The sequence below is a fragment of the Hemicordylus capensis genome, chromosome 13 (assembly GCF_027244095.1).
Source record: "Hemicordylus capensis ecotype Gifberg chromosome 13, rHemCap1.1.pri, whole genome shotgun sequence".
NCBI lineage: Eukaryota > Metazoa > Chordata > Lepidosauria > Squamata > Cordylidae > Hemicordylus > Hemicordylus capensis.
This window is the reverse complement of record NC_069669.1, coordinates 6,012,267-6,038,619: the sequence shown is the minus strand read 5'-3', so window position 1 is coordinate 6,038,619 and position 26,353 is coordinate 6,012,267. Positions and strand designations below refer to the sequence as shown.

Sequence of the window (26,353 nt, the reverse complement as noted above, 5' to 3'; positions counted from 1 at the left end):
AGACTCCAGCAACAGTCACTGGAAGCACTGTGCTGGGGGTGGATAGGGCCAGTTACTCTCCCCCTGCTAAATAAAGAGAATCACCACGTTAAAAGGTGCCTCTTTGCCAAGTTAGCAGGGGTAAGTTGATGGAAGTCCCCCTGAAATTAAAAGTTCTTCAGAGTAACTCCCAAGCAGTACTATTGAATAACTTAGTCTGGCTATCAGCCAGTCAACGCCAGCTTGAGGGCTAGCACCACACGTGATGATGTCACGGTGCCACCGGTCACGCCCCCTCATGCTGAGACACTGACATCATCGGGCGGGGCCATCCTACCTCCTCACCGGCCCCACCGTTCCCCATCGGCCAACTTGCAGGCACTTTGCTAGGTTACTGGATGGCCTTTCCCCCTCTATTTCTTTCCCCATGTGCAAAAAGAACAGGAAAAGAAGCCCTCCTGGCAGCTGGCAAAGGGCTTGCACACCAGTGGACGAGGAACGTTGGTGAGAAGCTGGGAAATGGCAGAGGCAGGCAAGTGAGGCGAAGCCCACAGGCAGTGCTGGAGGGCGGGGTGGAATGCCTGCATTTGCCACCCCAGGCCCCAGCTGCCCCCTGAGGTTGCCGACTCATGGACAAGCCGCCCCTACAGCTGGTGAATCCACAGAAAAAGGTGATGCAATAAATAACACCTAGAGATAGGAACGTAGGAAGCTGCCATATACTGAGTCAGACCATTGGTCCATCTAGCTCAGCATTGTCTACACAGACTGGCAGCAGTCTCTCCAAGATTGCAGGCAGGAGTCTCTCTCAGCCCTGTCTTGGAGATGCCGGAGCGTCTGTGCTGGAGCGCCTCGCAGTTTTCAAGGGCTGTTAGGCCAGACGGGCAGGCCCAGTGGCCTCTCCACCTGTGCTTGGCTCACCCCCCATCCACCCCCCCGCCCGGCTGCACACATTGGTGACTAAAATTAAGGTACATTTTGGCAGTTTGGCGTGGTAGGGCAGCAGCGGGGCGAGTGCAGAGTGGCGGCAGGAATCCCCCCCGAACCTTGGCGCCCCTTACGAATGCCTCTGGGACTACTTAAGAGTAATTTTCCTCATCATGTCAGCCCATATCGATAACGATATTGATTATTTTGCTATGTAAACGTCTTACACAAACTTATTTTGCTTTGTAAACCATTTAGGGATTTGTTTTTTGTTGTTGAAACAGAGTATATAAGTATTCTCAATTAAAATACTACTACTACTACTAATAATAATAATAATAATAATAATAATGTTTGACAAGCAAGAGAATCTCTTTCTTACCTCATATGTCAGATTTTGCTTGACTTTTTTCCCATCCCACTTCATATCTAGGTGCTGATTAAACAAGACAGGGGTCTGCTCAATGGTTCCGCAGGCCTGAAGGCTTCCAACTGTCAGAATGCTCTGGAGCTGGGAAAATAAATGCAAAGCTGGGAACCTAGGAAGCTGCCTTCTACTGAGTCAGACCCTTGGTCCATCCAACTCAATTTTGTCTGCACTGATTGGCAGCAGCTCTTCGAGGTCGCAGGCAGGAGTCTCTCGTAGCCCCCCCTGGAGGTGCTGCCAGGGATTGAACTTGGGAACTTCTGCATCCAAAGCAGATGCTCTGTCACTGAGCAACAGCCATCCCTAAGTCTTCTGCTCCCTAAGCTCTAAGTTGTCTGCCGGTATCACCCATCTCCAATGCTAAACCCATCTTGCACCAAACATGAAGATCTGTATGATAACATTACAAGACATTACAGGGAAGGAAAAATGCCTCCTTGTTCAGAAGCAGGGGAACCCCACTCTGTGCAAAACAGTATTCATACCTGGCCAGAAGAAGCCAAGATGCACGCATCCCAAAATGTGACATTGGTCTTGGACTTGTCCCTAAAAGTGCATTTGAACTGTGTGGGTTCTCCACTATTCCAGGCAAGCTGCATCTAAAGCCAGAAGACAGGAAAGGGCTCAGTTGGAGCTGAACTGTGCAGAGTCGTGAACAAAGTGTGTAGAGTTGCATGACAGTGACCATTATCTATACCGTATATTAATAGCCCGATTCAGACATTATGCTGTACGAGTGTACAGATGTCTGTGCACTCGTGCATGTGTTTGTGTGAATGACTGTACCTGTGTTCATTTTAACAGTGATCCTGGATCCAGGCCCTTCAAATGCATGGTACAGATAGGAAGTGGACTGTTCAGCATAACGTGTGAATGACTTCACCTGTGTATAGATGAAACCCTAATCCTCTGCACACGTGTTGTACGAGTGCTGAATGTAATGTGTGAATGGGCCTCAGAGGAATACAAATGACTTTGCAGCCTGCTGTGTTAACTTACCTGCTGGTTGTATAGGCCTCTTCTGCTTTCAGTCAGGGAACTGACTTCAATCTGCTTCACAGTGAAGTTAAAAGGCTGGGAAAGGGCAGCATGGTAATTTGCGTGCTCTTTTCCAATCTTGAGAGAAGACGACACTATTATCTGTTGTAATGATCAGAAAGAGATGTTACCCATGTGATAAATAGTCGTCAGCAAAGAAATGCATTGGCTGAGTTCACACAATCACAAGGATCCTGGTCAAAAAGTTAATTAGGATTATTGAACCCTGTGGAGCTGGTTGTGAGAATCCAGGATTTCAGGGCCATCCTGGTTAAAATGCTCTGGTTAAAAGCAGCATGTAGCCAGGATTTCAATCCCTAGAGGTGGCCCAATATCACTATGAGCTGAGTGTCTCCTGAGATGGTAACGATGGCCAGCATTTGTGGCCCTGGCTCAGACTGCTCTAAAATGTACAGGATTTTGTAAGCCTCTGAGTGAAGGGAGTTCTACAAGTTCCATTCCCCGTCTTGTTGGATTATTGCCATCCCGTGTTGTTGGACTGGGACTCCCATCATCCCCTGCCACAATACATTGTGGCTGGGGATGATGGAAGTTGTAGCTCAGGAATATCCAGACCACCACAGGCTGGGAACCCCTGCCTGGCCATAAGGGAAGAGCCAATCTCTTTGATATGTAGGGCCAAAGCTGATAAGAGCAGGATGGGTTGAAGCAGGGGCGTGCCGAGCCTGTGGCGGCCTCTGTTCCCGCCCACCATCGCCAGGCCCCACTGCTTGATGTGGGGGGCAGCAGTAGCCCTTCCGTGCAGCCCACTGCCTGGCCTTGCTACACTGCCTGCTTCCTCCTCTCACCACCGTACCCCCATGAACTCCTGGCAGGTTCTTGGGTTGCATGGTTGGTATCCTCCCATAATGGGGGCAATTATGGCAGCAGCAGGAGGAGGAGAAGGAGGGGGAAGGTGAAACAGGCAGTGGTGGCTCCTCCTTTGCGGCTTGAGTTCCCAGTGCACGTGGGAACACTGGTGGCTAGGCCCCTGGCTTAGCAACCCTGCTAAAGGAGCAAGGGAAAGGGAAAGTTGTGCTGTTGAGTCAGTGTTGGCTCCTTACATAAGTTACATAGGCAACCACAGAGTCCTGTAGTTTTCTTTGGTAGAATACAGGAGGGATTAACCATTGCCATTTCCCACGCAGTATGAGATGATGCCTTGCAGCATCTTCCTAGATCGCTGCTGCCCGATAGAGGTGTTTCCCATAGTCTGCACCTTTTTAAAGTGGTGGTTCTCTTTATTGAGCAGGGGGAGAGGAACTGGCCCTCTCCATCCCCAGCACAGCATCCCTCCGGTGGCTGTTGCTGGTGTCTATCGTATGTTTCTTTTTTAGATTGCAAGCCCTTTGGCCACAGGGAGCCATTTTATGTATGTATGTGTATGTATGTAGTTAGATCTATGTAAACCGCTTTGGGGGCTTTTGTTGAAAAGCGGTATATAAATATTCCTCGTATTCAAACTGAAGTTCTCATCCTCATTTCTGGTACCTGTTCCTTGCTATCCCAGCCAACGACAACCTCATCCCTGTGACTGCGCATGGAATGTTCGACATGCACCTTGAGTGTGGAATGCCAGGGCAAAGGGATCGAGAGGGGATGGTGGATCTCCACTGAAAAGAAGAAGGGGAAACAAGATAAGTGAAGGGGGCTAATCTTCAGTAACTTGGCCAAACAATTGGTAAGCAGGAATCACGCTTGAACTCTTCCAGGAGCTTACAACATGTGCTAGAACAGAAACTAACTTAAAAAACAACAACAACACAACAACAACAACATTTATATACTGCCCCAAACGCAAGTCTCTGGGCAGTCAACAACAAACCAACAAAAACAGATAAAAAGATTAAAACATCACAACAATTAAAATGTAAAATGTTAAAACTATTAAAAAAAACCAATTAAAATAATATCTAATTAAAAGTCTGGGTGAACACATGCACAACTAATTCAATTGCTCCAGATCCACATGGAACTAATTCAATTGCAACTAATTCAATTGCTCCAGATCCACATGGACCACCAGCATCTCCTCTCCCTCCGTTACCTGGACCTTCTCCTCTGTCGCATCCAGCTCTCACGGCACTGGTGGCACAGAAACGAAACAGCGTGTCAGGTGTGCAAAAAGCCAGCTGGGAAATGGTGTCGGCAGATCCCTCGCCATCTCCCGGTTGGCTTTTCACGTGCTGGGCATGCTGTTGAGCCCTGTTGAATTCAGTGAGACCTGGCTCCATCCGGGGTGTGCATGCATGTGTGTGTGAATGTGCGCATGCGCGCAACTGCCCTCTCTTACCCTCCTCTCTGGACACCCATGGGCAAGAGTGCAAATACTCTTCAGAGCTTGCCCACACTCCAGAAGGACCCTGTTAGAGCAGAATCATGTCACTGACGGTCATGTAATGCATTTCCACACTAACAGAGCACATCCAGAGCATGGGCAAGCTCTGGAAAGTATTTGCACATTTGTGAAAGCGTGCCCGCGCTTCAGAGACAGAATGGCGCAACTCCGGGACTACGGCTGCACAGGTAAGGAGTGCCTGTGTTTTGCCTATTCTGCCTGTCAGCTGCTTTCTGAACTGGGTCTCCTTTTAAGTTCTGCTATCACCGCCTGCACAAGCATGAAAGAAACCTACCTTTTATGTCATGGCCTCTGGATGTTTTTGGGGAAAGTCCAGTGTAAGCTCCTGTGAACTTTACCTCCCTGCCATCCCATAAGGCAGTGCCTCTTAATACCTGGGTTCTTCTGCTTTTTTGGAAAGCTGTTGTGAGTACAAGTTGCCTTGGGAGGATTGTTAACTGAAAATAAAAAGAGCGGGAACGTCCATTGGTATGCTGAGCTTTATGAGTTGTGCACAATGAAATAAAAATCCGACTGCACTATAGGGATGTGCAGAAAACTGGTTTTCCTGGTTCGGTTCGAATCCAAACCAGATTCGAATTGGACCGGACTGGCTCAGTTTTGGCCCCTCCGAACCGGCCCCCTGTTTGGTTTGAGTTCTAACTGGTTCAGAACGGGCTCAAAGCCCTATCAGCAAAGAGGAATCCGGCAATGATTCCCCTTTACTGGTAAAGGGATGGGGTAGGGGCTTCCTTATAACAGTGGCTGCAGTGGTGGTGGCTCCCCTAACCCCTGCCGGCCTCCCCTAGAGACTTCTGGGCCAGTGGCAGCCTGGTTCAGGCCCAGTTCGGGGGCCCGTGCCAGCGTGGAGGCCGTTTTGACCTCCGTGCATGCACACGGGCTATTTTGTCACCACATTCGAATTCAAATTGAACCGGGCCAGGTTCAGTTCGAGGCTGAGCCTTCAAACCGAGCCGATTCGCACATCCCTACTGCACTAAAAACATATTCAGAATAAATAAAAGCAGTCTGTACTTACCTGAGGCATTGTGTGCATCAGCTGAACAACTTGTGTGTGGTTGGTGTCAGTGAATGTTAATTTTGTCAAGACAAGGAATTCCTCATTTTCCATATGGATAAAAACTTTTCCTTCTGCTTCTTTTGTAGAATAATCGATCTAAAAGAGTTGCAGTGGGGATTTAGGATAATATACATGAGAATGACAGTCTTCAAACTCTTCCTAGGGGATAACATGGTATGCCTGCAAAGAGTCCTTGATTTGCAGAACATTTTCATTTTGTTTTGGTTTTTGTCATAAAAACATTGGCTGACAGCCAGACTAAATTACTCATGAGTAGTCCCACTGAAATTACAGAACACAGGAAGCTGCCTTATACCGCGTCAGACGGTATTGTCTGCATCAGAGTTTCTCAACTTTGGGTCCCCAGATGTTTTTGGACTTCAACTCCCATAATCCCCAGCCCCAGAGGCCTTTGGTTGGGAATGATGGGAGTAGAAGTCCAATAACATCTGGGGACCCAACGCTGAGAAAAACAACAACACAAAACCATTATTAAAACAATTAGAACAGTTTTTTAAACCCTGGAAAACCAGGCCAAACCTTTACGGTTTTAAAACAGTGTTTTGTTAAAAAATGATTTGTTTGTTGTTACCCTGACCCCACCTCGACCCTTTCTTTTGTGCAAAAATGACTGCAATTTTACCCTAATTATCTGGAGGTAGGGATAAAGAAGAGGCGAGAACACACAGAATGCTGTAAGTGCAACAATACTATTACCTGTTTACCATCTTTAGTGTGGTAAGGTAAAGTAAAGTGTGCTGTCGAGTTGGTGTCGACTCCTGGTGACCACAGAGCCCTCGAGTCGGTGTCAGCTCCTGGCAACCACAAAGCCCTGTGGTTGTCTTTGGTAGAATACAGGAAGGGTTGACCATTACCATCTCCCGTGCAGTATGAGAAGATGCCTTCCAGCCTCTTCCTAGATCGCTGCTCCCAGATATCGATATTTCCCATAGTCTGGGAAACATACCAGCAAGGATTCGAACCAGCAACCTCTGGCTTGCTAGTCAAGAGGTTTCCCCACTGCACCATTAGGTGGCCGATCTCTAGTGCAGTAGACATTGCCAAAAATCCCTATAAGCATTCATCCCCTGAAATGGCTAAAATTTGTGGGCTTGGTTCATAGACTAATTGAGCATGTAATGTGTAAACTTATGTTTAGCAATTCTCCCTTCCTTTATTTTCAGTGATGGCTGGCACAGCTTATCATAGACTTTCAAATGGTGAGGTCAGTAGTTGAAATCCTGAGATATGGTGTGCAGAAATTAGGATGAACTAGTACCTACTTGGAGCAACAATTACCTTTGAGGAAGCTTCAGCTATGCTGGGTAAATACTGAAGAAACGGCAGGTTCTGGACAGATTTCATCTTTAATATTTCACTAGAGAAAAGAGACAATATGCAGTCAAGAGTACTTTGCAGGCTCTTTATCAGTCTGTAAAATCCAGTCAAAAGGTCCCGGTTTAAGGTGGATATATATTTCCTCCAGAAAAAATATATTTTGCTAGAAAAATATGTACTGCTAGAAAATATTATTTCCTTTAGAAAATCTCAGTGTTTGTCACGAGCAACTTCTTACCTTTGCAATTCATTTTTGGCACTGAAAACTAATGAGAGACTTAGGTTTGAGTCACAAGCCAGTTTCAGTGACCCTTCAGTGTTGTTTTCAGACAGGATCTCAAGGAGTGTCAGCTGAAGGAACAGATGGGGAAAGAGAACATGTAATAACAGAGACAAATGCACATGCATGATTAGTTAAGCTGAACAAATACATTTAAGTTAGGCGTTCTCAAACTTGGCTCTCCAGATGGAGAAGAGAGGTGGTCTTGTGGTAGCAAGCATGACTTGTCCCCTTAGCTAAGCAGGGTCTGCCCTAGTTGCATATGAATGTAACTTGATGTGTGAGCACTGTAAGATATTCCCCTTAGGGGATGGAGCAACTCTGGGAAGAGCATCTAGGTTCCAAGTTCCCTCCCTGGCAGCATCTCCAAAATAGGGCTGAGAGAGACTCCTGCCTGCAACCTTGGAGAAGCCGCTGCCAGTCTGTGTAGACAATACTAAGCTAGATGAACTAAGGGTCTGTCTGACTCAGTATAGCTTCCTATGTTGTTGGAATACAACTCCCATCATCCCTAGCTACAATGGCCAAAGGTCAAAATCCCATGACATCTCGAGACCCATGTTTGAGAACCCGAATTTCAGTTGTTGAGGCTTTTGACGTAGGAATATAGGAAGCTGCCTTCTACCAAGTTGGACCACTGGTCTATCTAGCTCAGTATTGTCTACACAGACTGGCAGTGGCTTCTCCAAGGTTGCAGGTCAGATATAGGCCCCCCTCCATTTGTGACCCCCCCGCAAGTCATCTGGTTGTCCACCTGCCACTGCTGGCCTGCCTTCCTTTTTTGGCTGTGACACAGTATAATAATATGGTGTCGGCTCACGCCAGTGGAGTGACATAATTAGACCTTGTTGCAGCTCCGCCCAGCAAAGGGAGGCAGGATTGGTGGCCAGGTGAGTGGCATGTGAGTGGTGGGTGTGTGGCAGTGGCGGTGATGAATGGGGTGTAGAATCCAAAGGGGAAAGTTGTGGTATGCAAGGACAAGGCAGTGGAGTGGAATCAGGAATATTAACAGTTTAATGAAATAGATATCATGGACAGAAAGGCAAGTGGAGGCTCCTTTTCCAGGCTCTTGCTGCTGGCTGTTTGTTAGCCCCGCCTCTACTACAGAACTGGAATACAAGTAACTAAAGCCCCATTCAAAAGCTGGCCTGGATCTAGGAATGGATTAACCAAGGACCGGAATACAAGTAACTAAAGCCCCATTCAAAAGCTGGCCTGGATCAAGGAATGGATTAACCAAAAACACTACATGGGGCTACCCCAAATCTCATCCCAGGACCACCCTCAATGTCACTACACCACTGCCATGGTCGGAACCTGACATCTGGAATCAGGTTCCGCTTGTGACTGACATGAAGCGCTCTGGTTAGAATAAGCCACGATCAGGTTACAAAGGTCATGGTAGCTGGGGAGGATGAAAGTTGTAGCCCAACAACACCTGTGGACCTGAGAACCCCCAATGGAACCCAATAGCAAGAAGCAATCTTCTTTCTTACTTTAAGGCTGAAAGGAAGCCCAAGTTGTTTGAGGTGATTTAGGGAATGCTTGACTTCTGCTGTCAGTTCAAAGGGGCCATAGAACTCAAAGCCAGAGAAGACATCCATTGCCACAGCCACCATTTTGTTATCACATTGTCCTTGAAACATGACTCCGGCTTTGTGTTCTGGAATGAAACCAAATAGTACACTTCTACAGCCAGCATCCATTCACTGGAAAATTTATATACAGCCTGTCCAAAAGATCTCAAGGCAGTTTCCAATAAAAATCAAAGCAACAATAAAATCCAAGGGAACTATCAAACAACAACAAAACCAATTCATTCATTTATTTTATTTTAAGAGATGAATATACCGCCCCAAACACCCATCCCTTGGCAGTTTACAATAAAACACCACAAATTAAAACAAAATTAGAACATTAATGTTTTAAACACACACCAGAATAAAACGATACAAAGCAGCCAGCAACACAGCACCAGTAATAAAAACAGCACCTCCTAGATCAGGGAATGATGGGAGTTGTAGTCAGGGGCGTAGCAAGGTTGGAGTGGGCCCAGAGCCAAGATTTTAAAATGCCCCGCCTCCTGAAGCTCAGCTCATGAAGTAAAAGAATCTTAAATGGGGCTGAATAGTGGTAACAAAAAGCATAGTAAAAATTATATATATGACCTATGTGCCACAATCATCCTAAATTATTTTTAAAGAGGTTTTGTAAATTGTGGACAATGCAAGTCATGTAATGGTACTAGAGAAAAACATGCTCTTCTGGTAGCTCCAGGGCTTAACACTCACATCCGTTTCATAGGATGAATACAACTGAAGGAAGCCCGTATAGGTGCGCAGCTGCGGGAGTCAGTCATGTGACTTGCTTCTGGGGGGTCCTCTAAGGCAGTGGGCCCCCAGACAACTGTCTCCCCTTGCCCTATTATAGCTACGCCCCTGGTTGCAGTTCAGCAACAGCTGGAGAGCCAAGGTTGTATGACCCTTGTGTAATGTGTATGACCCTTGACCTAGACATTCGCTGTCACAGTATCCAATGTGATGGGTAAGGCCAAGAGGCCGAAGGAGGCACCTGGCGGAAGGTGGCAAGCGGCGACTGCGGTGGGATCCTTGGCCAGGGGGATGGGGGAGCTCGGCAGGGTCTACCAGATGCTCAGTTGGTTCTCTGAACCCATCCACCCTATTATAGCTTCTCCCCAGATCGGAGGCTCCTTCTACCCAAGTTTTAATGGTGTGAACTGTCCTTCAGCATTTCAAATCCTATTGCTTATACCCAAAGGAACCACATGGATCCTACCTAGCTTCTGGAACATGAAACTCAGAGCAATGGCTGTAGGGGCACTGGATGTGGCTGGTGCCATATCATGCAGACTGCAGCAGACGTTGCTTTGCTGGGCCACATGGAGAGCATTGAAAGTATATGAAAGCAGCCCTTGTCCAGCCACAGACTGCCTCTGTCTCCCATGAGTGGCATTCGTTTCCAGGGACAGAATCACCTAAAACAGACCAATGTGTGAGACAGCATATTCCCAAGTAACTCAAAGAGCTCAGTTAGGACTTAGCAAATATCACTGATTTATTCTAAACCGGAAGCAGAATTCTTCCAATATTCACGAGTGAACGCGAGAGGAGAATGTGCTATTGATACCTACCCAGACTCCAGCTCAGAGGAGACCCTCTCCTCCAACAAGAGGAAAGACCCTCACCCCCAGCCATGACTGACCCAGTGAAATCCTCCTAGATCAAGGCTGCGCCACTCTGGTCCTCCAGTTGTTGTTGGACCAAAACTCTCAGCATCCCTCACTACTAGCCACTGTGGCTGGGGACAATGGGATCTGTAGTCCAACAACAGCTAGAGGGCCAAAATTGTGCAGCCCTGCCCCAGATCCAACAGATCCTGAGCTGCTACAAACACAATGATTTCACAATCACAACGATTTCAGATCTCACATAGAAAAAGAAGTGTTCAGTCATTGTAAATATCTTTCAATTTGGCCTTGCACATCAAATTTTAGCCATTTGTCAATGCATTTTGTTAATGGGGGCAGGGGGGGTGGGGAACCACACACACTCACACACACCTGAAGGGTTCCTGGGATATGTGCCTGTAGTAGCCTCAGCCACATGTGCTGAAAGTTCCCCCTTATATCCATCCTCCCGTCAGTCTTCCGGATTTGTCCTCCAGCAGTTACCCAGTGTGAACCGTACTGAACCTTCATGGATACATTCTTGAAATCTTTCAGGACAGCAGCAACCTGTAGGAGACCATATTTGTGTTATGGAAACACAACTCTCGGTATGATCTTTGGCTTGTTCTCGATTCCCGACTCATGTTATGATTATCTGACCCCTGACTACTACTTGTTCTTTTAAAACTATTTTTAAATTATTTAAAATATTTCTATCCCGCCCCTGCAGTGCAATATTGCTTGGGGCAGTTCAAACTTCAAAACAATAAAAGAGATATAAAATTGAACACAAACCAAATAAAACACAATGTAGAATAAAGACAATTGAAACAAAATCAATTAAAATTAAGAACTTATCAGGCTGTAGTAAAACATATTAAAAAGCCTCTCTAAATAAGTAAGTTTGAAGATTTTTTTAAAAAAACCCTAAGGGAGGGAGCATGGTGAAAAGATGGGAGATGTATTTGATACATCTGGATTAGCACCACGAACAATAACCAAATCTTGCTTTGTTTCACCCTGTCGTGGTTTGGGTCCTCCCCATTATCTCTACCTCCTGTGATCCAAGCTTGACTCTTTTTATGTGAGACCATGCTCAGGGACAAAGAAAACAACTTCAGACCATGGGTTTGAATTGTGATTTGAGTGTCTGAAATAAACCACAATTTGTTGACTGGAGTGCATTCAGACATACAAACTAACCACAGTTAGATGAAATAAACTATGGTTCCATATAGAGATGCGAAGGCCTGGAAAAATGCAGTGGGGAGGGAGCTCTCTTTTTTCCAGAGAAAAAAAGCAAAAAGAAATCCCTGCCCACCCACCCCTATTCTTTTCCATTCCGCTCCCTCCCAGTTTTCACATCTCTAGTTCCATGTGACGTGTGAACCTGCCCTGTCTTCAGTGTTGTTCAAATAAACAATACACACCTACCTGCAACTCGACCCTGTCTTCTATCCACAATTCCTGCAAAGTTTCTAAATTATGTGTGAGCTTGTAGTCAAGTGACATGCGTTCCGGCTTCTGAGTAAAGCTGAATTCCTCTGTAATCTGTTTTGTCAGGGAAGATAATACATTTTGATAGGAGCATTTTGAAATCACAAGTTAAGAGAAAATGGTTCCATTTTATCTGCAGTTTCCGGAAGGAGTTTTGAATTGCACTGAGACCACAGTGTAATCTTGATGGGGGGGGCAGATTAAAGCTGCAATCCGCTCTATTTAATTCAAATAGAATTAATTTAAATGAAAGTGAAAAAATGGGGGCAATTGTAAGATTCATGTTTGCTGTGTGTTTTGGTCATCTGGAATTGGAATTGCAATGGGCAGGTGTTTGGAATATCAGACTAGAATGGGAATAATGAAAAATATATAGCTGGATATACCCAAAGTTTTTGTTAGAGTCTACAAAGCATGCCGTCAATAAATAATGATAGGGAAGATGGCTGGAAGGTGTATGGAGAAAAGGGTCAGGATTAGGGGGGAACGAGACAAAATAATTAAATTGTTAGAAAAGGCTGGGCAGCCATAGGAACATAGGAAGCTGCCTTCTACCAAGTCAGACCATTGGTCCTTCTAGCTCAGGATTGTGTACACAGACTGGCAGCGACTTCTCCAAGGTTGCAGCCCTGTCTTGGAGATGCTGCCAGGGAGGGAACTTTGAACCTTCTGCATGCGAGCACACAGGTGCTCTTCCCAGAGAAGCCCCACCCCCTAAGGGAAACTTCTTAAGTGCTCATACATGTAGTCTCCCATTCAAATGCAAACAAGGGAAGACCCTGCTTAGCAAAGGAGACAATTCCTGCGTGTTACCACGAGACCCACTCTCGTCCCATACAGCCATCTGTCAGGAATGCAGGAGCGTAGGGGCTCCCAACCAGTGTTCCCTCTAACAGGATTCCCAGATGTTGTTGACTACAACTCCCAGAATCCCCAGCCAAAGCCCACTGCAGCTGGGGATGCTGGGAGTTGTAGTGGACAACAACATCTGGGAATCCCTGTTAGATAGGGTTGCCATATCCCCCAGAATTTAGGGTAGCTCCCAGATTTTGGCTCCCCCACCCAGCTGCTAAATTCCACCTGGATTTACAGATTTCAAATGTGCTGCCCAGATTTTACTCAGGATCCGATCATATGGGAGGGCAGAGGAGGAAGTGAAAGTAAACAAATCTGGCAAATAAATAAATAAGTAAATAAATAAATATGCAAATTAGCCTTTGAGTAATTTGCATAATATGCAAATTGGGCCGCCCAGATTTGGGAAGCTTGAATATGGCAACCCTACTGTTAGAGGGAACAATGTTCCTCACCTTTTAGAGCAAAAGTGTACCCTTTCTGTTGCAAACCTTCAGCTCAGGTATCCCACAGAGCAGGTGTGTGTCTGTGTGTGTGTACTGTAACACTTAAATTTGTGTTTTCATGTATATGTGTACACGAGTAACTGTTACTCATGAGTACTCCCACTGAAATTAATAGGTCAAGTAAACTTGTCCCATTAAAACACAAACTTAAGTGCATCTGTTATAAACAGACAGTCTGCTATAGTCACAGGCACACTAAAATCCTCAGATGGGGAACAAAAAGTATAGATCGAGTCTACAGGAGGACTCTGTGGTACCCCACTGGAAGCCTTTCAAGAACTCCTAGAGGTACTAGTGCCCCCTTTTGGGAAGCCCTGCTCTAGCAGTTTTCTGCACTGAGCAAGGGGTCAGATTAGGGATTCTCAATGTAGGGTCCCCAGATATTATTGGACTTCAGCTCCCATAATCCCCAACCCCAGGGGCCTATGGTTGGGGATTATGGGAGTTGAAGTCTAGTAACATCTGGGGACCCAACATTGAGAATAACTGAAGGTCCCTTTCAACTCTATTAAGTTTTAGAGAGGAAGTGTACACGTAGTTCATCTTTTGATCAGATGATATTTGGAACCAATAACTGGTGCATGCCAAATAAGCCCTATTAGGTTCACTTCCCTTTATTAACAAGAGTGCTAAATTATCTCTACACTTGATATAAGGAGCTGTATTTACCTGCTTGCTGTCCGCACGGAACTGAAGAAACCTCCTATGAACGGCGCTCCTCTTTTCCCAAATTAAGTCTACAGCTGTCCTTGAAGGGATGCCAAGGCAACCGGTTCCTTTGATATTATGGGTGAGCAACGCATGCAGCTCTTGTTTGATCTGCCAGCAATTCAAGCATCAGTAAACTTTAAGTCAGCCCTACGTCAGCGCGTGGCTGTCAAGAAACAGTTTCCCCCTTTGCATCCACGAAAATTAGCAGTGTTGATGGTATCAAAGAATACCAACTTCCGTGCCTGGCTTCGCTTGCTTCAGTCATTTCCCCCTTCCTTTATCACAGGACTGCACAACTTGGCCCCTCCAGCTGTTGTCGAACTACAACTCCCATCATCCCTGAATACTTAATGTATGAGCACACATTAAAAGCAATCTGTTTTTAAAAGTTTTAAAAGCTACTGCTCAGAAATATAAAAAGTGTAGGTAACCCAGTAGTTCCTTTAAAAAAAAAAAAATCCAAAAACCACAATCTGTTATTATATTTATTGGAATGTGACTCAATAAGGGAGTTGAAGAAGAAGCTCTTTTGAACTGCTAACATGATACTTACGTGAGTGTGTCTCAATACGAGGACGCCACGTAAGGTATTTTCCCCAGCAGTAACCAACACTTGGGAATCCAGATTCTTTTTAGCTACTATGATATGTCCCGATCCATCAATTTTGACTGGGATTCTGTGATCCTGCAATAAAGGAAGACATTGAAGACTTCATACAAGCAAGGGTTTGTTGTCATGACCCTGGATCCAGGAAACACCCTCCTCAATGGATGGGTGAGGCAGGCAAACAGTTCTGAGGATGAAATTAAGACTCTACAACCCAAACAAGTGAGGACCCCATGATACAGGAACCACCCCACCCCACCTCATCACCAGGAGGACCAAGGGAAATTGAATCAGCACCAGCACCACCACCACCACCACCTGTTAGCTGCCCCATACCAAATTGTTCTGGGGATGCCGTGATCTGGTGATACTGCTCTGCCTTCGTCTTTAGACTCAGAGAAGTCCCTTAAGTCCCATCATGTGCAGAGAGCCACATTGTGGCAGCGGGGAAAACTGTTCCCTTTGCTAAGCAGGGTTCACTGTGGTCTACATTGTGATGGGTGTCTCCTGCCAGCAACCTTGGAAAGCCGCTGCCAGTCAGGGTAGGCTATACTGAGCTAGATGGACTAGATGCATGTAAATGGTTCCAGGTTTCGTCCCTGGTGGCATCTCCAGATAGGTCTGGAAAAGACTCCTGCTCAAAACCTTAGAGAGCTGCTGCCAGTCAATGTAGACCATACTTTGACTCAGTATAAAGCCGCTTCTTTATACCTAATAAAATGGAGCACTCTGCACAAGCAGACATCTGGTCCTTCCCAAGAGTAGGAGTTACCTGCACCACTTGACAGCCATTCTTCACTGACACGTGCCACTGGAACTGGTTTTCCGCATGGAAGTCCAAGCTGGCCTGAAGTTCACAAGGGCCTGACTTCAAGTCTAAGCTAATGTAAGGCCCAGTCTTACAATTGACACACAGCTTGTTTTCTTTTGAGATTCTCCTCAGGAATGGCAACTCGTGCCTCAGTTCAGCTTCTAAGGTGACCTTTGGCTGGCACCTGGTCCTCATTTCGAAGAAGGCCCCTTTGCCTTCTGACTGGAGGGCAGTGCGGAATTCTGCCTGGCAGCCATCTTTCCAAATGGATCCAGTCAATTGTGAATGCTGAGGGACACCGAGATCCTAGCAGGAGATGAAACATTTAACAGCCTGCAAATCCATTTGGCGGCTACTGGTTTCTACTGGGCCACTCACTGGCATCTTGTGGCAAGGCTATAGAGTTTCTAATACATTGGTAAAAACTGAAATTCTGCATTGTAACTAGTCTGTTCTGTCAGGTCAAACTTGCTGCTGCGAGGTACTTTGTAATTCCAACCAGCTATCTCTGGAATCTTGCAGTTCTGAAAGACCGAAGAACATTCACACTGCAATGCCACAAAGTTTTGCTTTCAGCTCTTTTAAAGGGGAGATACTGCAAAGTTCCCTACAGTGAGATCCTTGGTCCTGGTGACTCCGGTGCTCTTGAATCCTCTAGGATTCACTCGCTTGGATGGCTTTAAAAGGGGTTTACAGCCCTGCCAATTATTCTCTCTTTCCCTCCTGCACAGTGGTGTGATAATATAAGACACAATATAATATAATATATAATATAATGGACAGGTCTATCCACGGCTATATAGGCCACCTGCAGCCTTAGAGGCAAGATGCCTCTAACTACCAGTTGTAGGGGAGAAACAGCAAGAGAGAGGGCATGCTACTACGCAATCCTATATAAAGTCCTCCAAGTCCTCTTCCACCCTGCCCCACTTCTCAGTGCAAATCAGGTATTTATTATTAACCTATGTTGCCATTTTAGCAAGCACACCCCATGCAGATGGCCTCCCCATCTGGAATGGAAGGGACCTGGCTGCACGCTGTTGTTTAGAGCAGGGATTCTCAGGGTTGGGTCCCCAGAAGTTATTGGACTTCAACTCCCATAACCCCCAACCATAAGCCCCTGGGGCTGGGGATTATGGGAGTTGAAGTCCAATAACATCTGGGGACCCAACGTTGAGAATCCCTGGTTTAGAGTCTTTGGACACTTTAGGTACCACCAGAAACTACCTGCAAAAGTTTGCCTTCCGCTTCCAACTCCCAGGTCCATTCCGTTCTGTTCTGGCCCTGGAGCTCCCCGTGGGCCTTAAGTCTGCAGTTCCCCAGATGCAGCAGGAGTAGTCCTTCAAGGATTGAACCATTGGTCACAGAGAGCAGGATTTCATTTTCAGAAGGAAGCCCCAGATCTCCGAGGTGGGAAAGAGAGTGACTCAAAGTTCCTTGCATGATATATTCATCTGCCGAAGACATCTCCAGTTGTATGTCAGCCCCTTTCCCATGATACCGGAAGTGTGCCGTTAAGCTGACATTGTAGGTACTTAGGAAGAACGATCCCTCTGAGATGAGACTCAGGGGCACTTTTGCTCTCTAGGAGACAAAAAAGAAAGTAGGATTCTTAAGCTCTTTACAGGCTCAAGAATTATTCTGGAAGTGGAATCCGCTATATGCAGATGAGCTAACCCTGAAGGTGATGATATGCTACATTACCTTTTAAATTGTCAGTTCCTGTCTGGATACAGGGATGTATGTATCCCTGGATACAGGGATGTATGTATGGTAATATTTATATGAATAGAAGACGGCTCTGAATTTAAGATGACCCCCTTAAAACATACAAGTTAAATACAGGCTAAACCACAAGAAAGAGAACTCAGAATTTAAGACGACCCGCTGTTTCCTAACATCAAAGAACTTGGGGGAAAAACTAGTCTTGGACTCCGGTAAATACGGTAGATATCTCTCTTTTTAAATACAGACATATATGTTCCCTGACAATCTTAGTAGATTATCATTTATGTTGCAGGATGATGATGTTTTTTAAGTCACTCAGATAGCTAAATTTGTTCATTCCTACCATTTTTATCCCAGTGTATAAAGCTCCTTATGAACAATAACTTGTAAATAATAAAATTAGTAATATAAAGTCATAAGATTTAAGACTTTAAAATCTTCAATTTGGTGTCACTCGTGTGACCCACCATAGTTTGGAGCAGGCCATGTTTGTGCCGATGCTGTGCGCAGGCTATAGGGAACAGCGTTGTGGCCGCACACTGAGTGAGTGCTCACTTTTGCTGAGTGAGCACCGCGCCCGGAAAAGCACTGGAGTGGCAGAGGAGAAGATATACTGCTGCTAACCTGCTTTTTAAGGTAACCGCTCCCTGCCCCACCGAACTGATTCGGCTGCGGGTGCTCAAGCTGGTTCAGTGGTTCAGGCACATCCCAAACCGGTTCAGGCACATCCCGAACCGGTTCAGGCACATCTCTAGTTTGGGGCAGGATGTAGGTCCCAACCCACCAATTGAAAGCAAGTGCCTCGGAAGTCATCCTTTAAATAATCACCTCCAGAATGTCACCTTTATCCAGCAAAACAACTCTCCATTCAGCAGCTGTCCTGTCGCCTCCTGTACTCAGTTCTCCATTGGCTGTTAACGTGTGTTCTCCAAAAGTGGCTTCCAATAGGCTTCTGTACTCATCCCCTCTGACAGCTACGACTTTTATTCTGTTTTCTTGGGCAAGACCCTGAGATCTCAGGTAAGGCCAATCATGTCTGAAGCTGATCTCCACCCGATGCTCAGGTATGCAGGCAGCATGGGTGTGGACCTGAGCAAAAGCATCCTCGGGAAGTTCTCCACTGACGTTGACTGTGCAGTTAGTAGCAAGTACTGATCCATTCAGGAGAATTAGTGCTGGGGTCTAAAACAGAAAGGAATGAGGCTGTTAGTTGGGCTAAGCAGATACATGGGAAGTTATTCCAAAAGGAGGTAGAGTCTTCTTCTGCCATGAGGACTCTAGGTGCAGGGAGGAGAGCTGATCTTGTGGTAGCAAGCATGAATTCTCCCCTTTGCCAAGCAGGGTTCACCCGGGTTTGCATTTGAATGGGAGACTACATGTGAACACTGTAAGAGATTCCCCTTAGGGGATTGGGCCATAGCTCAGTGGAAGAGCATCTGAATGCTTCCATGCAGAAAGTTCCAAGTTCCCTCGCTGGCTTCTCCAGATAGGGCTGAGAGACACTCCAGCCTGTAGTCTCGGAGAAGCCACTGCCAGTCTGGGTTGACAATTCTGAGCTAGATGGACCTATCATCTGACTCAGTATAAGGCAGATTCCTAGGTTCCTATGTAAGCAGCATGTGTATGCTAAACACGCAGTGGCCTTGTGGCTGTAGGGATCCTTCCTTCTGATCATGATGCTGGATCACTCTTTAAAAAAACAATAATAACTGGCTGACATCCTAACGGTGTGCTTGCAAATAAAGTTGTACACTTCTGATCACCATATCTCAAAAAGCAGAGGCGTAGCTAGGGAGGGATGGGCCTGTGTTCACCCCCTCCCAGTGACCCTGTGGGCAGGCTCTTCACGCACCCAGCATACATGCACCAGCCACACCGCTGCCTGTGATGTTGCACGCAGGGGGCATGGCCAGCACCTGGAAGGGCCCTGTGGACATCTGCAGCTCCTTCCTAGCCAGTGCTTTGTTGCGGGCTGGTGCTTTTTTGCTCTGAGAGAGAGAGAGAGAACCCAGCCACCAATGAAGCACCAGGTGTGAATGAGAGAGGAGGCAAGAGGCTGGCCAGAGCTCAGGGGGAGGGCAAGTCAGGGAGTTTCCAGGAGCTCTGCCCCTGTCAAAAAGGATACAGAACAAGAAAACATGCAGAAAAGGTCAACAGAGATGATCACTTCCCTTACAAGGCAAGGCTACAACATCGGTGTGGGTGGGGGAGGGTTTCGTTTAGAAAAAAGGTGGCTAAGGGGAGTCATGATAGAGGTTTGTAAAATTATGCATGGTGTGGAGAGAGCATGACAAACATGATGATTTACTCTATGGTAGACATACGTATGATTTTCTCCAAACAGTTCATGGCAGTTGACTGAACTTTGTGAAGGAACCTTGTACCTCAGATGAGTGGCTTGCAACTTCTCCACTACAGTGGCCAGAAAGCTGATTAAATGCCGATTCGCCATCACACTGGACCTGCAGAATATGCACAAAAATAATCCATTAATACAACTAAGGTAGCAGAGATGAGTCATGTAGTAGCCACATAGCCCTTGTAGCTCTCGAGCTAATGAAACTATCGAGCATGTTCTTCCGACTTGCCCCCTTCACAGAGAATTAAAAGGGTCACTGATTGCTCCACTTCGAGCTTCCTATCCTGGATGTAACCACCCAGAGACGTTAGTTTTGGGTGGTACAGAAATGTGCTCAATAAATAAATAGTTCTGAAGCTTTCTGGTCTAAATTTGGAAATCATCTCGCTTCGTGTAGAAATTTTATGCTACCATCTGGAAGATTAGACAAGCTATGTTTAAGTTGGCCCCACTGATTAGTTGGATACTATAGCTTAGTTTGATATTTTTATTTCTATGTTAATTTTAAGTTACATTGATATGTATACAGTGAGGTCATTCACACAATCAAAAACTGAGTTCTACCTAGGTTGGGGAGCTGGGTATGCTCCCAGTTTTTAGTTGTGTGGAAGCAAGATAGGAGGAAAGCAAGGTAGGAGGAAAACCTGGGTAGAAGAGATTGCATGGAAGCAAGGTAGGAGGAAAACCTGGGTAGAAGAGATTGCATGGAAGCAAGGTAGGAGGAAAACCTGAGTAGCTTTTCCTCCTACCTTGCTTCCACACAATCTCTTCTACCCGGGTTTTCCTCCTACCTTGCTTCCACACAACCAAAAATTGGGAATGCACACAGCTCCCAAACCCGGGTAGAACACAGTCTTTGATTGCGTGAATGACTTCAGTGTGTGAGTGTGTGTTTTCTTTCTTTTTTCTGGTCACGTACCGAAATAAATGTACCCAGCTACCACTTCATGCAGGATCATTCTCCCCACCTTCTACCTTCATGTTTACAAGCACATCACCAAAAATTAGGAGCAGGCTTGGCTCTCCTTCCTGCCCAGGCTGGATGCTTTTCCTACCCTGCCTGTGGTTGTTGAACAAGCCCAATATGGTATTTACCACTAACCTCTACTGTTGCTGGAAAGATATGGAGCAGAAATCCCACATTGTGATGGAGTACAAGGGCGAATCCCACTGTGCTGTTGGTGCCTTGATTCTCCCATTGAACCTTGACCTCTTCTTCATCAGCCTGGACCCTCACTCCCATTAAAAGCTTCTTGCTGAAAGTCTAGCCAAAGGAAAAGGATATTTGGTTTTACAAAAATGAAGAAATAGACCAAGTTACAGCATAGGCATTCAGACCAACTCAGAAACAAGACGGCCATGAGATTGTGGAGCAATTAGAAGAACTAGGAAACATCTCCTATTATCTTGGTATTCAAACAGAAAGAGAAGAGGATGGAAGTTACCTTCTCAATCAGGAAAAAAAAGATAAAGGATCTTCTAGAACAGAGATTCTCAAGACGCATCTGAAGGAACAGATGCATCTATTCACCCAGACTTTTAATTAGATTTATCATTTTAATACTTTTATTGTTGGGTTTTAACTGATTTTAATGTTTGTTTTAATGGTTTTAGTTGTTTAATTGATTTTAACATTTAAATGATTTTAACTGTAAACTGCCCAGAGATGCAAGTTTTGGGTGGTATAGAAATATGTCAAACAAACAAACAAACAAAAGACTGGCAGCGGCTTCTTCAAGGTTGCAGGCAGGAGTCTCTCTCAGCCCTAATGTCAAGGAGGGAATTTGGAACCTTCTACTCTCCCCAGAGAAGCCCTATCCCCTAAGAGGAATATCTTACAGTGCTCACATGTAGTCTCCCATTTAAATGCAAATCAGAATGGACCCTGCTTAGTAAAGGGGACAACTCATGCTTGCCTACCACAAGACCAGCTCTTGTGGTAGTAGAAGTTACTTTAGCAGAGTTGTGAAGAGTACAGGAAATTGGCTGACGTTCCCAGAATACTAATACTAATACAGAATTCCTCTTCCTACTTGGTAATAGCAGACACATTCCACAGTGAAAGGAATTCCATGGTTCTTCAGCTCTACAATGTTGTGGTTGAAGCTTGCGCGTAGATGGTCTCTCGGGGCTTGTAAATGCAGCTTCTCAACTCCAAATGCAGCAGTAATTCTTTGGTTGCCTCCCTCCAGTTTTAGAGCGACTGTGTGGTTGTTGGTGAGGTGACCGTATACAGCTGTGATACTATTTTCTGTAGGAAGCCCTATGGGGCAGGGAGAGAGAGAGAGACACCGAGCTGAAACTAAGAACAACGGGGGCAAACAGACACATGTACAAACACAGGAAGCTGCCTTCGCATAAGTCAGACCTTCGGTCCATCTAGCTCAGTATTGCCGACACTGACTGCCAGCAGCTCTCCAAGGTTTCAGACAGGAGTCGCCCCCCAGCCCTACCTGGAGATGCTGCCAGGGATTGAACCTGAGACCTTCAGCATACAAGGCAGATGCTCTGCCACTGAGCAGCATCTCCATCTCTCCTTTCTGTTGGTTTTGTTCCAACAGATCCACACAGATGGTTCCTCATAATGCACTCGAGGATGTTTGTTCCAACACAATCCCATATTTACCTGAATCCGAGGCTAGTTAATTTTCCCAGGTTCTTTTGTGTTAGAAATTGTGGGGTGGGGTAGTTGGGAGGCTGTCTTAAATTCAGAGTCCTCTTCCTTTGGGGTAAACGCAGGTACTACCTGTATTGAACCAGTATTTTTATTCATTCATTCATTCATTTCTGTACCGCCCTTCCAAAAATGGCTCAGGGCAGTTTATACAGAGAACTAATAAATAAATAAATGAGATGGCTCCCTGTCCCCAAAGTGCTCACAATCTAAAGGGGGGCCTCTAAAATTTAGAGTCATTTAATTTAATTTGTTTGTTTGTTTATTCGATTTCTATACCGCCCTTCCAAAAAATGGCTCAGGGTGGTTTACAAAGAGAAATAATAAATAAATAAGATGGATCCCTGTCCCCAAAGGGCTCACAATCTAAAAAGAAACATCACTGGAGGTCCTGTGCTGGGGCTGGATCAGGCCAGTTACTCTCCCCCTGCTAAATACAGAGAATCACCACGTTAAAAGGTGCCTCTTTGCCAAGTTAGCATATTTGGGTAAATATGGTAACACATCTACCCCTCTGGAATTTATTTCAAATGTGGCTACTGAATAAAAAGAAACTGCACGATGATCACACAAAGCCAATGACATGGAGGAGGCGGGGGTGGGGGGTGGAGAGAGAAAGCAGAGGTTCCAGCTTGTATGGAAGACCCAATGGGCCACATGTGAGAGAGCTGATCTTGTGGTAGCCAGCATGAATTGTCCACCTTGCTAAGCAGGGCCTGCCCTGGTATGCATTTGAATGGGAGACTACATGGGTGAGCACTGTCAGCTATCCCCCTTAGGGGATGGGGCCACTCTGGTTAGAGCATCTCGGTTCCCCGTTCCCTATCTCCAAGACAGGGCTGAAAGAGACTCCCACTTCTTTTGGAGAAGCCACTGCCAGTCTGTGCAGATAATACTAAGCTAGGTGGACCAATGGTCTGACTCAGTAGAAGGCAAATTCCTATGTCCCTATGACCTACAGACTGTCAAAAGGAGGACCATGCCTTGCCAAATGGTACCCTGGTAAAACCAACCCAGCCTTTTGCTGTGCTCCATACCTGCCATGTGGAAAGCACTGATGTTGTGTGTGAGTGTGCCTGATACTCCCATCTGCTCCTGACTGATGACGTTCGAGATATCAATGCAGAGAGCTCCTGTGTCCACTTGCATGCTGGCCGCCCCCCTTTGGATTCCTCTGTGGAGCTCCAGCTGTCCTCTCAGCTTTGCCTCGGATGGGAATGCTTGGCTTCCATTCTGAGTCAACGCCACAATGATGTTATGCAAGCTTGCATTCCCAAACATGTTCCTGTTCCGGAGATGCAGCCCGTACTCTGACTGGTCAATGATCAGCTTCATAATGCCTATCAAATGGAAACGAGAAGGTCCCAGAGTGAATCTTTGGCTGGGGCCTTTGGCTGGGGATTATGGGAGTTGAAGTCCAATAACATCTGAGAACCGAACATTGGGCATCCCTGGCCTATAAACCCCTGCACCTCTCTGCTCCCATCTCCTCAGTGCTGCTCTCTTCTGCCCTGAAAAGCTCTATGCAGCACTGGCAGTCTCAGAAGAAGCCAACTGAGCCTTCCGTTGTCCCACTGGCCCTTCTTCTCACCTCACCCCACCTTGCCTCCACCTCCACGGTGGTATTCCCCAAACCTGCCTAGCTCCTTCCCTGGTGTCCACTTGCCTCCTCCTCCCTTCCTGACCCAGCAGCAGCAGGAAAGAGCAGGTACTCCCATTGGAGTATGCTTTGCCAGGGTCCCGATCCCCAACATAAAGCAATACCTTCATGGATGTTTTTCTTCCGCTTCAGAGAGCCATTCAGGGAGAAGTGCTGAGGTAGGATGCACTTTAAGCCATCGATGTTGTGCTGAACACTGCCATGCAAGGTTAGAAGAAGACCCACTTTATGCTCTTTGGATCCGGTAATACCCAGCCGAAAGGAGTTGTGATTCAGCTTCACAACAGAAGAGAGCACAAGTCTGAGTGAAAGGAAGAAGCAGACAGATGTTGTTGGAGCAGCAGCAGTAGCAGCAGCCAATGGCACGGGTTCTCAACTTTGGGTCTCAGGATATTGGACTACAACTCCCATCATCCTCAACCAAAGAACCACTGCAGCTGGGGATGGTGGGAGTTGTCGTCAACAACAGCTGGAACTCCAGTGTTCCCTGTAACAGGGAGTTCCAGATGCTGTTGACTACAACTCCCACCATCCCCAGCTGCAGTGGTTCTTTGGCTGAGGATGATGGGAGTTGTAGTGATGATGGGAGGCCGGAAGCTTGGGTGGTTTTAAAAGGAACTTAGACAAACCTGTGGAGGACATCTCTATCAGTGGTTACTACAGTAATCTTGATGGCTATAGGCTACCTCCAGGCTCAGAGTAGGGATGTGCATGAATGGCTCAGGCAGCCGTGGGCGGGCTGAGATCGGGGTGGGATCGGTTTTTGAAGCAGGTAAGCTGGACCTTACCTGCTCCTCCACCTCTCCACCACTTTCTGGGCACAGCATTCTCTTTTCAAAAGGCCGTGTGTGGCTGCAATGCTGCTTTCTGGGAGCAGCACTCAGCCTTTTGAACAGTGCTGTGCTTGGAAAAGAGGTGGGGCAATGAAAAAGCAGGTGCGGTCCTGCTTACCTGCTTTTTAAAGGAATTGATCCTCGCCCTGCTGAACCGATTCGAATGTCAGCACCTGAACCGGTTTGGCACTTCCCTAAAGAGGTGCTGAACCGGTTCAGGCATATCCCTAGCTCAGAGGCAGGAGGATACCTGTTGCAGGGGAGCAATGGCAGGAGAGGGGGCATGCCTGCTTATGGGTTTCCCAGAGGCAATTGGGGGGCCACTGTGGGAAATCGGATCCTGGACCAGATGGGTCATGAGCCTAATCCAGCAAGGCTCTTTTACTATGTTCTTAATGGCCTGCCAGATGCCTCTGAGAAGCCCACAGGCAAGAGGGGAGGGCATGCCCTCTCTCCTGCTGTTGCTCCCTTGCAACTGGTATCGATGCTCCTCTGCCACTAGTATTGGAATTGCACAGCCCTGGACTACACTGACTAGCAGTGGCTTCTCCAAGGTTTCAGGCAGGAGTCTCTCCCAGCCCTACCTGGAGATGCTGCCAAGGATTGAACCTGGGACCTTCTGCATGCAAGCAGACGCTCTACTAAAATCTTCTACTCTCAGCAGCCCGAATTAGCTATTTGCTTTACCTTGATGGCAACATTTTGCCCATGAGCTGCAGTCCCAGATATTTGAACGGTGTCAGAACTGTCTGTCTCAGAACAACGCTCACTCCCAAGACTCTGGCCTCCTTCTTCACCTCTCTGTTGACACTGGTCTCCAGCAGGACCAGATCCTTTCCACTGGAACGAAGGTAAAAGGAGCCATTGAGACCATTCCTGCCATAACAGCTTGCAGTAGCATGGGCCTGAGCAAGGAAAAATGAATGAAAGAGCGTAAGTGGAATCTTGAATTCTGCAAGGGTGAAAAGCAAGGGTTCAGTTGAATGAAAGCGCTGTCCTGATCACCCATTCAGGATCCCCCTTTCCCCCCCCCCCAGGAGGGGCGACCTTTCAATGGTCTGCTTTGTATGGGTTCATCAGAGTTGCTTTGTGCCATGTAGATGTTGTCAGCTGCCTTGAGCATGCTGGCAGAAAGACAAGATACACCTTTGAGAAATACAATCAATGGCTGACATGATCCGCAGCTGTTATGGGGGCTCTGCTGGAGTGCGAGGATGTTGCAGGCGCAAAAGCAGCACCCCTGCAGTTTTTCCCTTTTGGCACACTGGGGGAAACTGTGGGGACATTTCTTTTTGTACCACTAAGAAAAGCTGGGTTGCATGACAGATAACAGTGTGCTGTTTTGTTTAGCAAAGCAAAGTTAGAACAGAAGGAGATGAGACTCAATGCAAATATTGTAGGGAGGGAATCTTCACATGAATATAAATCTCAGTACCTGAAAACTCGGCACAAAGTATGACTGATTCCAGTGAGAAAGCTGGGAATAAAGTCCAAAGCGAGTGTCTGATCCGTTCAGG

The 26,353-nt window shown here is 46.4% G+C and overlaps 1 protein-coding gene across 1 annotated transcript in view; it reads right to left on the bottom strand.

Annotated features, from left to right (window-relative positions):
• The window catches only part of LOC128336575 (uncharacterized), a 90,613-nt gene that overhangs the window by 16,687 nt on the left and 47,573 nt on the right, over positions 1 to 26,353 (bottom strand). Inside the window, exons 34-43 of the mRNA XM_053276452.1 lie at positions 25,524 to 25,741; positions 24,108 to 24,199; positions 23,381 to 23,683; positions 21,703 to 21,932; positions 11,100 to 11,162; positions 5,749 to 5,886; positions 5,005 to 5,167; positions 3,863 to 3,984; positions 2,333 to 2,473; positions 1,289 to 1,417 (exon numbers count right to left, since the gene is read on the bottom strand). Coding sequence (XP_053132427.1) covers positions 1,289 to 1,417; positions 2,333 to 2,473; positions 3,863 to 3,984; positions 5,005 to 5,167; positions 5,749 to 5,886; positions 11,100 to 11,162; positions 21,703 to 21,932; positions 23,381 to 23,683; positions 24,108 to 24,199; positions 25,524 to 25,741 — 1,599 coding nt within the window. The remainder of the gene's footprint in view (positions 1 to 1,288; positions 1,418 to 2,332; positions 2,474 to 3,862; positions 3,985 to 5,004; positions 5,168 to 5,748; positions 5,887 to 11,099; positions 11,163 to 21,702; positions 21,933 to 23,380; positions 23,684 to 24,107; positions 24,200 to 25,523; positions 25,742 to 26,353) is intronic.